Genomic DNA, 15,550 nt, shown 5'->3' with positions numbered 1-15,550 from the left:
TCGCGTCACTGTTCCGCGTTCCACCTTCAAGTCCCACCTACGTGCAACTTTCAACCCCAATTCCTGTGCTAATGACATGGAATGAAGCCATGAAAGCAGCATCTCCATGGAGAACTGACTAGGAGACCACGCGTTGGGTCGCCAACTTGCCGACTTTGGGTGGGTGCGTCTCCGGAAACTTGCCTGAACTGGACCGGCCGGCGCGGCCCACTGCCGTTGATGCCATCCGATGAAGCGCGCACGCCATCGACCACCACCACCTTACACGCACAAAACACACCAACAACATGCAGTTCGCTTACCTAACCCTCTGATGCAATCGGTTGTCGGGATTGCGACTGTCTTTAAAGCCAATGGAAATGCTTGACTATTGGGAGATGCCGAATTTTCAAATCTCCTACCTGTCAGTCTGGGCATCTGTCGGGCAGAGTCCGAAAGCTCATTGTACAAGAAGAATGACCCGTCCGACGTTGTTCCGCTCTGCCGCTGATCCATTTACCTTAAGGTCATTCTTAAGCGGCCCTGCAGTGCCATCCGCTGAATTTGCGCTGAGCTGTGACTGAAATGACTGAGTTCATGACTGAAGGAATCCTTCAGAGTCTGGACCCTGGATGTCCCGCATAGAGCATGATGTCTTTCGAGCAATGCCTTTGCTTTGTAGCACTCTTGGTCAGTATCAAAGAATAACTCACATCGTCAATCTGGCTCTCGCCGACGTGGGATGACATAGCCCTTAAGTATGTTTGCGTTCAACCTCGGACCTCCGCGCCCACGAATAGGAGATTGATCCGCTCATCTGTGATATGCAGTATCAATTGCGCAATAATCATGGTTATGGTGCTCACGGGAATACATGATGCCGATTTCATGATGATGTGATCAAATTGCCAATGATAAGAAGGTGCAGAACAGTCTGCTTATCGAAGAGCAGCAGCAGATTCTCTGTCGAGCGACGAAAAGTTCAATAGAACTCCCCAAACCATGGCAAATCTAGAATCCAGAAAGCACATCTCGCCCGATTCCGGGTTTCCCATCTCTCTTCATCCTCATTTTCATCCCAAGATCAAAGACCACGTGCCCCCTGAGCCTGTCAGAGAGCAGATAGTTCCCGACAAGGACAGGGCTTTTTTCGCGGACCCAGACAAGAAGGCCCTCTTCTCTGCAGCCAAACGAGTGGATCTGACTGAGTCTATCGGTACTGTCCTGGAAAATGTTCAGCTGTCGCAACTTACGCCTCAGCAACTAGATGAGTTGGCACTCTTGGTGACGGAACGAGGCGTCGTCTTCTTCCGAGATCAAGACCTTACTACCGAAGGCCAGGTGAAGTTATTCGAGCATTACGGAACTCTCGACCGGCACCCGGCTCAGAAGGACGTCAAACATGTCATCATAAAAGGAAGTCGCGAGGATCATCGAGAAATACTTAAATACACACCATGGCCCTCTGGAGACTTCCACGCCGATACCTCGTTCGAGGTGAATCCTCCATCGTATTCCTTGCTTCGCATGGAAGAGCACCCTGAAGTTGGGGGCGACACTGCCTGGGTGTCTCAGTACGGTTTGTATGATGCGCTCAGCGATGCCATGAAGAAGTTTGTCGACGGGCTGCACGCAGTACACACCTCGAGGCTGCAATATGACACGATTCTTGATCTTTGGGGCGTTGGTCCAAACCGTCCTCCCATTGATTCGCATCACCCCGCTGTCAGGACCCATCCCGTTTCTGGTCTCAAGGCGCTGAATGTCAATCCTGGTTTTGTGACAGCCTTCGCAGAGTTGAAGAAATATGAGTCTGACAAGCTCCTCGATTTCTTTGCCTATCATATTCACTCAGCTGATGACCATGCTGTGCGATGGAAGTGGGAAGTAGGCTCTATAGCCATGTGGGACAACAGGTCAGTCTGAGTCTTGTTTTCGAAAGGTGAGTGCTGACTTGACCAGATGCACAATCCATCGAGTGATCCCGGGGACATATGATGCGCCTCGAAGAGGCATCAGAACCACCGTGTTCGGGGAGAAGCGTGAGGATTCAGTCCGAATCGTCTATTCAACATATAAGTTACTGACTATTTTGTTAGCATACTTTGATCCAGCAAGTGAAAGTCGAGCCGAAAGGAAGGGAGGACGCAAGAATGAGCAGCAACATAAGCAGGAGTTAGGCGAAAAAAAGGAGCTTGTGGTAGAGGCCGCACCGGCTTAAGCGTCAACTCCCTTGAATTACTGGTGACTACTACAGCAAACTCCTAAGCGGTCATATTGTGTTCGAAAACGGCATCGCTTGAAAGCGCCTGTGCTTGGTTTTGTTGAAGAATCCTAGAAATAGCGGTCCATTGTCTATCCTACATGTCTCCAAATCTGCCGGTAGCCACTGCAGTTCATAATTGTTCAGTTCCGTAGACTCTTTGGATGGGTATCGATCCATATAGCTTCGTTCATAAGTATCCGTCCCTGTGTATAGCAACCCATCGATGCGCCCTGTTGATTCACCCTTTTCCTGGTTCCCATTTTACTTTCTAACCCCGAGGTGTTGTCATCTCCACTTTGTCGTCCATTGGTAGGTATTGTTGCCTTGTCTTGAATTATTCCCTGGTGATCTTCCAGTTTGTTTTCACGTGGATCGCGTCGCTCGGTTGCCCCCTCGTCAGGTTTCTCTCGGATCCGCCGTCGTCGTTGCTGACTGTCTCGTGGCCATCTTTGTCGTTCTGCAAAGCGGCCGTCAGCATGATAATCTCATAGGTATACAGCAAGTAGCAAAGTCGTCTGTGTGTCAAAGCCCTTGGACCATAGCCAGAACGACAAGAGAGTGCTTACCAACTCGATCCAGGCAGTGTACTGGCCTGGTTTTGGCTGAACCTTGAGTTGATTGCTTGACCCATGCTTGTAGCCGCTTTGTTCGTTGGATTTCTCCATAGAAGAAGACTTGTATCTCGCCCTCCATCGCACGTAGAAAGGTCGAAGCATAGGAATGTTGATGCAAAGACCCGCGAGCATCAGCTCAATGGTGCAGAGCATGAAGGTGGTGATTGAGGTACCCGTGAGGTTTCCTATCAGATCGATGGTGAATATCAGCACGAAGCGAACGATGCCAATGACACAGCATCTGTTTTGGATGTCAGTATCAGCATAGATTGGATAGCAGGAAGATAGGCCACCTACGCCAGGCCGAGGGCGAAACAGGAGATGACTGCAAACTTCTCGGTCTTCCTCATTTGGAGTTGCCAGACGGTCCAGATGGGCAGTATGACAATAAACAAGTCAGTTATGACATTGGTCATGATGATGCACTTTAGGACCAGGATTTGGTCCATGCAATGACCAATGCGCATGACGGTCCATTGTTGCGAAATGGGATCGCAAAGGAAGATGAAGAGGAACGTAAAAGTCAGAGCCCAAACAACAACGATTCCTGCGACAACGTAGATCCACCTGCTCAATTGCAAGGAAAACGCGCGGTGGTAGAACCAGAGTTGGCTGAGCTTTAAGCATGCTAAAGCCCAGAGATAGACGAGCGTGAATGCAAAAGTCACCTTGAGGATGTACTGCAGGTTGTTGACAACTGTTCAGAACATGATTTAGTCTGAGAGGCATATCACAACCATTGGGAAAGGGTTGTCGACTTACGTTTTGGATAAACGTCGGACTCTGGATCAAAATCGTAGCCAACCCCTGATGTGAAGACGGCAACATTCAGGCCGATGGTGCTGCACGATAACAGCTACGTAGAGTCAGTAAACTCGTATTGATGTTCGTGGCATCGTGGTGACAAACGCAAGCAACGACGGCGAGAATGTCGTCTCCTCCGATCCCGATTCCCCTGAATCGACCCCACAAGCGCGCAAACACGACAGATACGAAGACGACACATAGACAGCCAATGGCTATCAAAGAGTTTCGTGCGCTTGTTGTCATCGGAATGTACTGCACTGGCGGCGTCGCCACTTCCGCGGGTGTAGCCATGATGACCGGCTGGCTTGATCTCGGTTCAACTTCGACGGATAGATAGGCGATGAGCGCAAGAGGACCAAGATATCAAGAAGTGGCCCGTTGATGGGGGAAGCACGACATAACTAGGAGATATACCGGGTCGATCAGCCCCAGCTGTTAGAGTTGTAATGTCACGGCCGTCGCATTTGAAGGTTCTTCAGCTTCTCTCACATTTCTAGCCACCCTTCAGAAGGCAATCGACGGGAAGATCTCTCTCGGTACGGTCCAGCTGACATAGAACCGGGGATCTGTTTCGCGACGCCGAGATTTCCAGCGGCCCTGGTTCGCGGTAGGGTCAAATGGCCTCGCCTCGCACTTTTACGGGTCCTTCATGCCAGGAACTGCGACACCGTGACTCGTGGGATTCTAATGACGGGCTAGTAACCCAAAATGTGATATGAAGCGACTTGGGGGTCTGCCAGGGGGTTCGTTCACAAAAGGATTCTTGTTGGCGACAAGTTGACTGACAGCTTGTGGGTCATAGATTTTCTTCGCAGACTTGCTTCACTTCGATTGGGAGAGATGCGTCATCCCATCGGCAGTTCCATACACTACAAGCAGCAATAGACTGTTTGGTTCAATTCCCGCGGGCAGTTACTCTGGGAGGTCTTGATCGATGTCTCGTATTGCCTGAGGCGGATGCCTACCTAGATGCCTAGACGTTGCAAGATGATCATCCACAATATTTACCCGGCATGGTGGACATGGATTCTTTGCATAAGTGAACACTGAGCTGCAGACCCCTCTGGTAGAAAAACAAATACAGCCTCACATGCTTCGCCGGGTGCGAGAAAAATGTCGCGGTGTCTTGGCATTTGTTGGTGACAGTGGGTCTTTGAGTTTTCTTCGAATCCTACCGGCAACAGTCCCCGGTAGGCCCAGTTCCCCGGCCACCGTTGGAAATTGGCGAGGATGGGGTCCCAGGACACGCCGCGTTGGTCCAACCAGACCAACCCCGAGTTTGGGAAGACACAGTGGAGGAGGTCAATCAAGCGCTTCCCAATTGGTGAATGATGGGAGGCCTTTTGATGGCGCGGCCGATCATCTCCGGAACCAGCAGATTGGGCCCTGAACTCTCTGAACTTTGGGCTGACCGAGGTGACAGTAACGGTTGTCCTGTCTGTCGGGACTTATCGTCGGGACCTAATAGTAGCCAGCTATCCGTAGAAGTGAAACGTTGTTAGCGCATCCTCCTGCCGGGTTTTCAGGGACCTGGGAATTCACATGGAGCCCAGAGTGGCAACCGGCGAGATACTTACTTCGTTGGGAAGACGACGTCTTGGGCCTGTATATTCGCTATTTGTGACGAAAAGCATGCTCATGGATGCATATCCCACGCAATGCCAGGATTCTTCACCTGCGCTATTTGATATCATGTCAATCGCAATGAGTTCCTCGGTAATCTTTCTGACCAAAATTCCAGAAAGAAGCACGTGTGAGAAACTGATCGAGACGACGTTCCAGCCGTCTCCAGATCGCGGGCCGTTGCGTGACTCGGCCGGGACGGGGCTGATGGTCCGTCTCTCGCTCTTTTTTTGACACCGTTGACAAGGGCCGCAAATAGTTCTGTGCCCTCGGCGGCTGGCGAAATGGTGAAGAGAGTGTCATTGAAGGCGGATTCCAGGTGGAGTTGTCTCCGTCCCGGGCCCTGGTCCGTTCCAACCAAAACGCATAAAGCCATTTGAAGATCTGTGAACAATTTGTCCTAGCGCTGGATGCGTTGCATTACGGCAGTGCTGTCTTGTGTTTCTCGTACCTACTGCAGCGGTGTGGGATCATCAAGGAGAGGACTCGTTCGCACCCATCGCGCCGCGTATCGAAAACCTACGACAGAGTTCGCTTCGCAAGACATCGCAAACCGTCTGCGGCTCTTCTATCCCTGATGATCTCCAGTATGACTGACACTCATCGTTCGAGCTCGTCTCCCAAGTCCATGCACTACGAGCCATCTCCATGGGGAGGCAGACAAAATCCCAGAAACCTGCATCGGTGTATCGTCTCAACTGGGCATTCTTCAACGGCCAGTCGCTACATATTGTGGACCGCCCCCACAGTGATTGCGCACTAACAGCACTAGTCGACTCGTCGTCAGGGTTGTGTCCCTTTCTCAGGGGCTATCGTGGTCGTGTCTGTTCATCTCGCCGCGACGGGGCTGTGACAGCAGTCCGTCAACCACTCAGCTCGCCGTTTTTATGAATGACCCGACTGGCTGTGGACCGGGTGATAAGTGGAATGCAGTTCTTGAGCTTGATACTTGACAGCCATGCGCAGTATATAGGTCTCATAGGAAACATGCGCATGAAGTCGCATTGCTGCGAGGATCGCCTTCCCCTCTTCCCTCCCAAGCGTGTGTAGATGCCACCCCGCGGTTCGCGTTCAACATGGCTGTGAACTCAATAGCCGACGGCCTCAAGGCAGCTCTGACTCCCATGGCCGTGGTCTACTTCCTTGGCCTCTATGTGGCCTACTACATCCTGGTCGCGCTGTACAACATCTCGCCTTTCCACCCTCTGGCCCGCTTCCCTGGGCCCAAGATCGCAGCCGCGAGCTACCTTTACGAGGCATACTACGACTGGTGGCTGCTTGGAAGATATGGCAAGGTTATTGCACGGATGCACGAGCAATACGGTAAGTCATGGTAGCACTAGTCATGAACACGGTTGAGTTCTGACAGAAAGACCCGAGGCCCCATTGTCAGAATCAACCCCGATGAGCTTCACTGCTCGGACCCTCTCTTCACCGATGAGATCTATGCCGGTCCGGGTCGCATCCGCGACAAGTGGCAGCACCAGCTGAACACCGGCGGCGCCGGCCCCGTGTCCGTCACCGGCTTCTCCACCGTCAACCACGAAGTCCACCGCATGCGCAAAGGCGCCCTGTCCAAGTTCTTTTCCCGCCAGCAGATGCTCAAGCTGGAGGGCGAGGTGCAGGAGTTTGCTCAGCTTGCTATCGACAAGATGCTCAGGTCCGCTGGCAAGGAGCCCTTTGACGTGAAGGAAGCCTTCAACTGCTTCACTGCCGACATCATTTCTCAGTATGCCTTTGGTGAACCCATGGGCTTCATCGCCCAGGAGGGCTGGGAGCCCAACTTCGCCACCTGGGTCAAGTCTTTCTTCAAGAGTGCTTACATGATGAGACACAATGCTCTCGGTAGAAAGATGGCGCAGGTGCTCCCTATGATGGCCGACTACATGGGTGAGGACATCAAGTCCGTCATGAGACAGATGAACGTTGTCATTCCTGGATACATCCAAGCAGCTCTGAACAACCCTGAGAACGGAAGAGTCTTTGCCGATCTAATGGAGTCCAAGACGATGCCCGAGTCTGAGAAGTCCATGTACCGTTTGTCGGGAGAGGGCTTCAACTTCTTGCTGGCCGGTACCGAGACCACTGCCGTATGTCGTGCTCCAACTTTCGAACTAGCGTCATGAACTGACCGACATAGGCCACGCTCACTGTCATCACCTACTATCTTCTGGCGCAACCCACGACGTACGCCCGCCTGATGGAGGAGCTTCGGGGTGTTGACCCCTCGAACCTCAAATGGACCGAGCTTGAGCAGAAGCCATTCCTGTGGGCCGTCATCCATGAGTCCCTGCGCATGATGCCTGGTGTTTCCCACCGATCGGCTAGAATTGCTCGTGAGGAGGACCTGGTCTACAAGACTCGTGACGGCAAGAAGGAGTGGGTCATTCCCAGGGGCACCCCCATCGGCATGACCTCCATGATCAACCACTGGGACAAGGAACTTTTCCCTGACCCTGACGAGTTCAGCCCCGAGCGTTGGTTGGTGGATGGTAAGCCCAACTACAAGCTCCAAAAGTATCTCCTTGCCTTTGGCAAGGGTAGCCGATCGTGCATTGGCGAGCAGTAAGTCATAGCTTTCCTCAAGTTTTGGGGTCTCCGTACTAACACTTAAGAAGCTTGGCTTACTGCGAGGTGTACCTCATGGCGGCCCTGATGGCTTTGCGTGTTATTCCCAGGTCGAAGCTGTACAACACCACCGTGGAGGATATCTCTTACGACCATGACTTGATCGTCGTCCAGACGAAGAAGGGTTCCATTTCTGTCAAGATCCAGATTGAGTAGAGATGGTGTCAGCGACGGTGAAAGGGTCCAAGCTACGTAGTAACACATTGTGCGTGTGTGTAATGATAATCAACACTCGTTCTATCCAGACCCAAGGAAAGCGACAAAGGAGACTGTCTGTTAGCGCCATGCCACCGGGCTCAAGTGAGGAAGCTCACAGCCGGTATCCTGATGGCTGTCTACTTCTAATAACCTCTTTGCCCACTACCCATTCGACTACCTGCCTCCCGCCATCTCGGCCCCCAAGCCCTGACTGCTAGTAGCATCGGAACAGAGGCAAAGCAGGTGGCCCCATATGCGGTGAAAGTCCAACCTGTCCCGAACTCTTCCACGAGTAGCTGGACGACAGCAACACCGGCCGCGGCCGCAAGGGATCTGACTAGGTTCATTGCTATACTCGCAACCCCGGGATTTCTTGGATGGAGGTCCATGTACAATGTGAGGCAAGTCTGCATCGTTGTGAGCAACAATACGTGCCGTGTGGTGGTTCCAAACTCACGTTGCTAATGCCCGTCGACGCGAGACAACAGATGAATTGCGTGATCATGATAAGGCCCAGGTTTATCTTGTACTCAACCGCCCAGCCGTAAAACACCGTTGAAGCGATTACCAGTGGGAACAGATACCATACAGTTCGGAGTCGGGCACGTTCAATCGGGAAGCTCGCAAAGTTGTGTCCGACAAAATCGCTGATGGAGATGCCATGAGACCTCGCCACGGCGGTGTAGTCATGATCAATGATCTTTCCTACTCGGTGTCAGAATACAAACATGCAATGGGGGCGAATATACGCACCAACTGCGTATGCAGATATGAATACGGCCAAGCCATACGGCACGTAGCACAGGCCCGCTTGCAATCCATTCAGCTTGTACTTCTCCATGGCCAGGTGAGCGAGCGAGTCCTGGATACACGTGAAGCTGAGATGAACCAAGGCGTTTCCCGCAAGTATGAGCGCATCTAGCCGTCGGAAAATAATCTTCAGCTCCCGAAAAGGATTCAGGAAGGCATGTGTTGATGGGACAAGCGCTTGGGTGTCCGGCGCGGCCACCGCTTTGTCGTCGGGAACTAGGGCTGACGATACCGGCCAGCTGACTTTTCGTTCCATCTCAATGCTATCGTTTACGGTATTTTGGCAGGTTTCGGGTAGGAAGAAGAAGAGGCAGGTCCAGCAAGCAATTCCGAAGGCGAGAAGAAGCCAGAAAGACTGATGCCATCCTATCTCATCATCCATGATGCCTCCTACGAATGGACCTACAACGGGGCCAAGGTTCACTCTTTTGCAAATGTTAGTGCAATATTTACTTAGGTGATTCCCATAGTTTACCCAGTCAGCATTGCGCTCATGTACCTGCCCCTTGAATGAGCCGGGGCAGCGTCGCTGACAACCATAGCTCCGAGAGATAGAAGATCTGCTAAAGTAAGCAAGGCTCGATGACATTTGAGGTGGAAGCTCACTTGATGTTCCGGCACTTTGCATCATTCGAAAAATAAGCAGCTCGGAGTACGACCGTTGCAGTGCTAGTCCGATGCACGACAAAGAGAACGTAAACAATGAGACTAGATACACCGGTCGACGTCCAACATGATCGGCAATGTTGCTAAGCAAAGCCGGAACAAGCCCTTGAACGATGAGATAGGATGTTATCGTAATATTTATGAACTCGATGGATACGTGTAGCTCTTCCGACAGGGTATCGATAATGGGAATGTAGATGAAGACGCTGAGAGGAGCAACAAACGCCGCCAGGGCTACAAGCAAGACGACCCAGTGTCGCTGCGTCCTTGAGAATCCTGCACGGCGCGATTCTCTTGGTGCGGCGTGGTCTGATACGCAAATGGTGGATGATGGGCTAATGACCTCGACGCAACCTTCACTGAGGCTCGGTCGTGCTGATGTGTTGGTTTCTTTCATCCTGGGACGGGCGAGGGAAGATGTCGACACGGAGCCATTCTCTCGACAAGAGGAAGAGGAAGCACATCATTATGGAGGCTTTTAGCCATGGCTCATCTCCGGGGATGTCTTGGCTTGAGAAGACGGGCGTTTTCCCAGTGTTGAGCATAGATGGCAGATGATTGCGGCTGTCTATGATAAGAAGATGAGTCATTCTTTTTCCCCCCCTCTGATCATAACACATAGTCGAGCAAGCTCATGTCCCTTTCGGTCGACGTTGCGAAGACTGAGACCGAATCGGCGCTCTCTATCCGGGGAATGAAGTCGACATCGAGAGGTCGTCACACGTGCCCGAGTTTGTGGCCGGTGGCCACGATAACGCCAAGACTGTCGAACAAGGCTTTCCAGAAGTTCGCAAGCTTGACCTCGGCGGTTTCACATGCGACGGCACTTTGGTCAACGGTAAATGAAGTGTCGTTTGTTTTCTATCTCTTGCTCTATCGGTGCCGGCCTATCGGTATACGTCCCGCCGAGACAAGCCGTGAGAAAGTGAGACAAGCAATCTATTCAAGCTCAACCATCCTGGGGTCCGTCCAAGGGGCTGACAGTCGGGTCCCAACAGACTGGCGCGTACTCGTCCGTCTCGAGAGACTTCATATCCTCGTCCGACAGCTCAAAGTCGTAGACCTCGGTGTTGGCCAGGATTCTCGCGGGGGTGACGCTCTTGGGCAGGGGGATGTATCCCTTTTGCAGACTCCATCGCAGCAGGACCTGAGCCTCGGACTTGCCGTGCTTGTCGGCGAGGGCCTTGAGGTTCTTTTCGCCCCATCGCTCTCCCCTGACCAGCGGGCTGTATGCCTCGATGGCGACGTTGCGCTTCTGGAGCCACTGGACAATGTCGTCTCTCGCGCACCACGGGTGAATCTCGTATTGTGCGACGGCGATGACGCCACCCTTGCCGGCCCCGCGCTCCGCCTCCAGCTCCTTGATGTGCGTCTCGAGCTCGTCAAGGTGGTGCACGCCGTAGTTGCTGACGCCGATAGAGCGGACTTTTCCGGCCTCCTGAGCCTCGACAAGAGCCTTCCAGGCGCCCTTGCGACCTTGGGAACCGCCGTAAGGGCAGTGAAGCAACATCAGGTCAATGTAGTCGAGACCGGTCTCGTTGAGGGTCTTCTCAACCTGGGTCTTGGCACCATCATAGTTGATATGGCGGACCTTGGAGGTGAAGAAGATCTCGGACCGAGGGACGTCCTTGGTCTTGTGGATGGCGCTTCCGCAGCCTGCCTCATTCTTGTACGAGGCGGCCGAGTCGATCTGCGAATGTCAGATCCCCCGGGCGAGCTGTGTGGGTCAACGGTGGTCTTACATGGCGGTAGCCAACCTTCAAGGCCTCAATTACGACCTCCTCGGCCTGCTCGGGGGGACTATACGAGTGTCAATGGTGATACTGCCAGGGCGTGCTTTCACACAAACTCACGTCTTCCAGAGCTACTCGGCTGTCAGCAATTGGTGTCGGATAATCGCGCAAGGGGAACAGCACATACACCATATCCCAGCACGGGGATTTCGTAGCCGTTGGGAAGCTTCTGCTTGGACTGGAGGGTGAGAGCGGCGGCCATTGTGTGGTTACGCGCAGCAAAGCGTTGTGGAAGTGGTCGCAAGTCAAAGTGAGGGGGTTTCAGTGGAAGGCGCAGATATCGGGACGAGTTCGCAGCCCAGCGGTTCGTCCTCCCGAATGAGGCCATTAGTCATGGGGCACTGCGCTCACTGCACTGGGCTGGGACGGCTGTGTGCTCTTCCACGGGATTGCGCCTTGCCCCGTTGGCCTCATTTGCTGCAGCTTCGGTGTTGCTGTGCCGAGCTCATCTCATCAGTGCCGTTATCGCACCGCTGAGGGCACTCACGAATCGCGTTTCAGTTGTTTGGGGGGCCTGTTTACGTCATACGAGGGGGAGGGGCAACAGGCCATTCCAGACACAGACAGCCCGCCTGAAAATGTTCAAGCGGGAGCTTTACCCCGCCATTTGCCCCTCCATCACTGGAAATATTGCAAACACTTGAACATTGCTGCCAATCGCTGGGCAGGTAAATATTTTGATATCTCATAAGGTCGTAAGTAAATGTTTTTTGTGTCTAAATGAAATAGTAGCCATCTCATATGATGGTTTCTTCGCCGTCGCCATCTCCTGCTGCTGCCGCGTCGTCGTCTTCGTCGTCGTCCAGGTCGTGGATGGGATACGACAGGATGGCGGCGATGCTGCCCAACATGTCGAGTCGCTGACCGCTCTCGTGGTCGCTGCTCAGAATCCTGACTTCACCACCGTCTGCCTTGACCTTGTCCACCATTCCCACGTACTTTTTCCTTGTCGGGATGTCGGAGCTGCGGAACAGGGAGTTGTTCATAATAAGAACGCCGCCGCCGGGTCCGATGGCTCCCTCATTGACGGCCTTGGCAACGGACGAGGCTCCGTACCATGCACGCCCGTCTTCCAATCGTAGCCTCTCAAAGAACTGGTCCATCAACCTCGTCTCCTTTGTGAACTTGAAATCCTTCAACTTGGTGCCCATCTCGGGACTCTTCAGGACCTCGTTGAGACTGTGGACATGGCCCGAGTTTGTGTGAATCACGATGGCCTCCTTGGCGATCGCCGACAGCTTCTTGTCCGACTTGTCTCGCCCCTCGTCCTGAATGTATTTCCTGAAGTCGGCGGCGACGAAGCCCGGGCTGGCGAGAAGCAACGGTCTGGGCTGATCGAAGTTGACGGTGCGAAGTAGGGAGGTGAGGATCTTTTCGTAGAAACGCTTCATGCCCTGGGATGTCTCGGATGCGGCACTGCGCTTCTTGGGGATGACACTCTCGATGCGCTGCTTCACGACGGTGCGGAACTGGTTGATGATGCAAATGTTGGCGATGCCCTCTTGCATGACGACGGCGGCCATGGCGCCATCCTTGTCGTCGGAAAGACTCTCGGAGAGGGCCTCCTTGGCGACGGTGTCCCAGCCCTCGGGCTTGCTTATCGTGAATGGACGAGAGATTTCGAGATCGAGGGTGTGGTGTTGGCCGAGACTGACGTAGGCATTCTCAGACTTGACGGTGCCGCTGACCTGGAGCTGGCCGGCGATGGGGTCGAAAAATGTGCTCTTGACGCGGATGACTAGCATGGTGTGGACTCGTTCGGAGATGGTGCTGCCTGTCTTTGTCTCCTGGACGACCTTGCGCACGGCATGGGCCATGACGAGATCGCCTGGGCTAATGAGGTTGTAGGCATGCCACTGGAGCGACGGCGGTCAGCATTTGGTTTCGTGGGTTGCGATGCAACGCGATGCGGTGCGATGCATTGCGACGGCGGGGCAAGGGAACAGAAAAGAACAAAAGCATCTGGCGACTTGACTTACCATATCCTCAGAGTCCTCGGGCAGAAGAGTGACGGCATCTTCGCCAATGTCCTGCGACGACTTGGTCGGGACCAGCTTCATGTTTTTGGTGGCCTGTTGGATTTGCTCCTGGGGAAGACGGCGATTTTTCGCAAAGGAGAAGGGTGAGTCGTGGATGAACATTTCCAAATATCTCGACGCAGATTGGCAGATTGCCTTAGCTCGGGCTGGCCTTGCTGCATGTGGAACAGGGGTCGTGGAGCTAAGGATGACGTTTCTCAGGCGCCTTAAGACAGTCCACCCCGCTGCATCTCCGGTGCGGTGTACCTTTCTGTCACTGAAGCACCTCTGTACGCAGTAGGCTTACCTGGGTGCCTGGGGGTCCAAGCGTCTTGGTCTGAAGGATGAACAGCCACCGGCAATGATGCGGGGATGACCTTTTGTCGAGCAGTACAAAGTACAGAAGAGCACGTAGGCAACAGAGTTGAGGCTTCACCGGGGGTGTGGTAGCGTTTGCTGCGTGGCCATGGTAACAGCCACGCGATGAGCTACTAAGCAAGCCCGCGGGGAGTCCAATTGGGTTTGGAGTCTTGCTGGATGATCCCAACTAACACTCTGTATGTAGGTAGGAGTCTGGAGAAGAAGAGGTCTCGAGGGGCCAGAGCTCGGTGAACAACACAACAGCAGTGTTGTGCCAGCTGAATGCTGAGTGAGAGCAATGGTCATCTGATTGCCGCAGTGGCCAGCACGATTTACAGTTTGACCTTCAGCCATCACCTTAAATCGGCCCCCTGCCCTGTTCACAGACGCACCCCGCCGCCCGACGTTGTGGACAAGATTCCATATTAGCCTCGAGGGTTCAATCGGGCAGATCATTGATCGCAGATCCCCGGACGGTCGTTGTCGTCGCCGTCGGTGTCGTTGCGTTGCGTTGCATTGCCCGGCTTGAGCTCAGGGCAAAGTCGGGCGGCGAATGGGCGAACGACGTCATGAAATGGTCCAGAATTCCAGCCGTCAAAAGTCCATCCTCTCTCTTTCTATTCCCCATATTAATTATGCCTCCTCAAACAAGTAACAAGATACGTAAGAATGCGACATGCTACAATAAGCGATCCAAAGATGAGCCTGATGTGGATGTGGATGTGGCTCAGCATGGGGTATGACCCATTGGCATGACGGAGACTGCTCTCCATTCCATGCTTACTTGCTCTGCTGATTGATACCTGCGTTCAAAGTAATCACCCATCAATTGGTTGAGTTGGATTGGGTTGGATTGGGTTGGATTGGATCGGATCGGATGCATGCTGGCTGGCAGTGGCTGTTGACACACCATTCCGGTGCCTGGCTGCACCAGCTGGGGCAAAAGGCTAACCCGAGGTGGTGAAGAGGTGGTGGCGGTCGTCCAGTGTCCTTCCACCAACCTAGCGTAGTGTGCCCGCGTAGGAAGCCTGGAAGGACGGCGCCGTTCCAATTGGTGTCAGTCAAGTCGGGTGTCAGTGTGCGTGTGTCGTCTTTGGTTTCGCCCTGAGCGTCGCAACGCAGTGCAGTGCAGTGCAGTGCAGTCGGGCACCTCACCTTCCTCTTTTTTAACATCTGAAGCCGGCTGCTGCTGCATTCGGCGCTGCTTCCCTCAGGTTCTTTATTTTCGCCCTACCTCTAGGCCTATTATTACCTTACCTACCGCCATCCTCTTTCCTTCCCTCATCCCGCGTTCCTCTTTTCCCTTCCATTTGCTGTCACTCTCGTCTATCGCGACCAACATCGTCGCTGTTACACCCCTGCGAAGCGGCATTGGCATTGCCCAGTCGCCCTCCGGCCTCCGTCTTGCTCGGGGATTTGCGTCATAGCAGCCCGCGGGTTGGTTTGTCGATTAATCAACAGGCACGCGAAATACGACATTTGCAGCAGCTGCCTCGGCTCGCATTCCACCGCACCGCACCTTTTGTTCCCGAGGACGGAAGAAAAAAAAAAAAAAAAAAAAAAAAAAAGGAAACAAAACCGTTTCTGGTTCCCCCACAGTCGGCGGCTTTGCGAGGGGAACCCATCCCGGTCAATTGCAAGGAAGCCGTGCGGATCAAGCCGCGCATCTGCACTGCTTTTCAAGGTTGTGTGTGTCACTGTCCAGTCTTGCAGGTCCAGCCAGCCAGTCCAAGTCCAGTCCCCGGCCGAGTCCTGGTGCAAAGTCATCGCTTATTATTACATCGACAT

At 53.4% G+C, this 15,550-nt stretch overlaps 6 protein-coding genes across 6 annotated transcripts; 2 read left to right on the top strand and 4 right to left on the bottom strand.

The window, feature by feature from the left end:
* Positions 1-981: 981 nt before the first annotated feature.
* Positions 982-2,200, top strand: CGCA056_v001995 (putative alpha-ketoglutarate-dependent sulfonate dioxygenase; the record flags this gene model as incomplete). Its single annotated transcript, XM_037317254.1, has 3 exons — positions 982-1,895; positions 1,942-2,021; positions 2,079-2,200. 3 exons carry the CDS (start codon positions 982-984, stop codon positions 2,198-2,200), a joined length of 1,116 nt encoding a protein of 371 aa, XP_037184356.1.
* Positions 2,201-2,579: 379 nt separating this feature from the next.
* On the bottom strand, positions 2,580-3,957 carry CGCA056_v001994 (Satratoxin biosynthesis SC1 cluster protein 4; the record flags this gene model as incomplete). Its single annotated transcript, XM_037317253.1, has 5 exons — positions 2,580-2,702; positions 2,812-3,100; positions 3,157-3,556; positions 3,622-3,715; positions 3,769-3,957. 5 exons carry the CDS (start codon positions 3,955-3,957, stop codon positions 2,580-2,582), a joined length of 1,095 nt encoding a protein of 364 aa, XP_037184355.1.
* Positions 3,958-6,365: 2,408 nt separating this feature from the next.
* aflU (cytochrome P450 monooxygenase aflU) lies at positions 6,366-8,073 on the top strand (the record flags this gene model as incomplete). The annotated part of the gene is made up of 4 exons (XM_037317252.1): positions 6,366-6,612; positions 6,670-7,379; positions 7,430-7,854; positions 7,908-8,073. The coding sequence occupies 4 exons, from the start codon at positions 6,366-6,368 to the stop codon at positions 8,071-8,073; spliced, it is 1,548 nt and encodes a 515-aa protein (XP_037184358.1).
* Positions 8,074-8,258: 185 nt separating this feature from the next.
* On the bottom strand, positions 8,259-9,307 carry ITP1-1 (Itaconate transport protein; the record flags this gene model as incomplete). Its single annotated transcript, XM_037317251.1, has 3 exons — positions 8,259-8,522; positions 8,573-8,820; positions 8,869-9,307. The coding sequence occupies 3 exons, from the start codon at positions 9,305-9,307 to the stop codon at positions 8,259-8,261; spliced, it is 951 nt and encodes a 316-aa protein (XP_037184357.1).
* Positions 9,308-10,540: 1,233 nt separating this feature from the next.
* CGCA056_v001991 (putative oxidoreductase) lies at positions 10,541-11,586 on the bottom strand (the record flags this gene model as incomplete). Its single annotated transcript, XM_037317250.1, has 4 exons — positions 10,541-11,281; positions 11,334-11,391; positions 11,445-11,455; positions 11,512-11,586. The coding sequence occupies 4 exons, from the start codon at positions 11,584-11,586 to the stop codon at positions 10,541-10,543; spliced, it is 885 nt and encodes a 294-aa protein (XP_037184360.1).
* Positions 11,587-12,121: 535 nt separating this feature from the next.
* On the bottom strand, positions 12,122-13,444 carry dom34 (the record flags this gene model as incomplete). Its single annotated transcript, XM_037317249.1, has 2 exons — positions 12,122-13,240; positions 13,364-13,444. 2 exons carry the CDS (start codon positions 13,442-13,444, stop codon positions 12,122-12,124), a joined length of 1,200 nt encoding a protein of 399 aa, XP_037184359.1.
* Between the last annotated feature and the right edge of the window lie 2,106 nt (positions 13,445-15,550).

The sequence above is a fragment of the Colletotrichum aenigma genome (assembly GCF_013390185.1).
Source record: "Colletotrichum aenigma strain Cg56 chromosome Unknown KSG_Cg56_contig01, whole genome shotgun sequence".
Lineage (NCBI taxonomy): Eukaryota > Fungi > Ascomycota > Sordariomycetes > Glomerellales > Glomerellaceae > Colletotrichum > Colletotrichum aenigma.
Note: the sequence above shows the minus strand (reverse complement) of the source record. Positions and strands in the feature narration are given on the sequence as shown.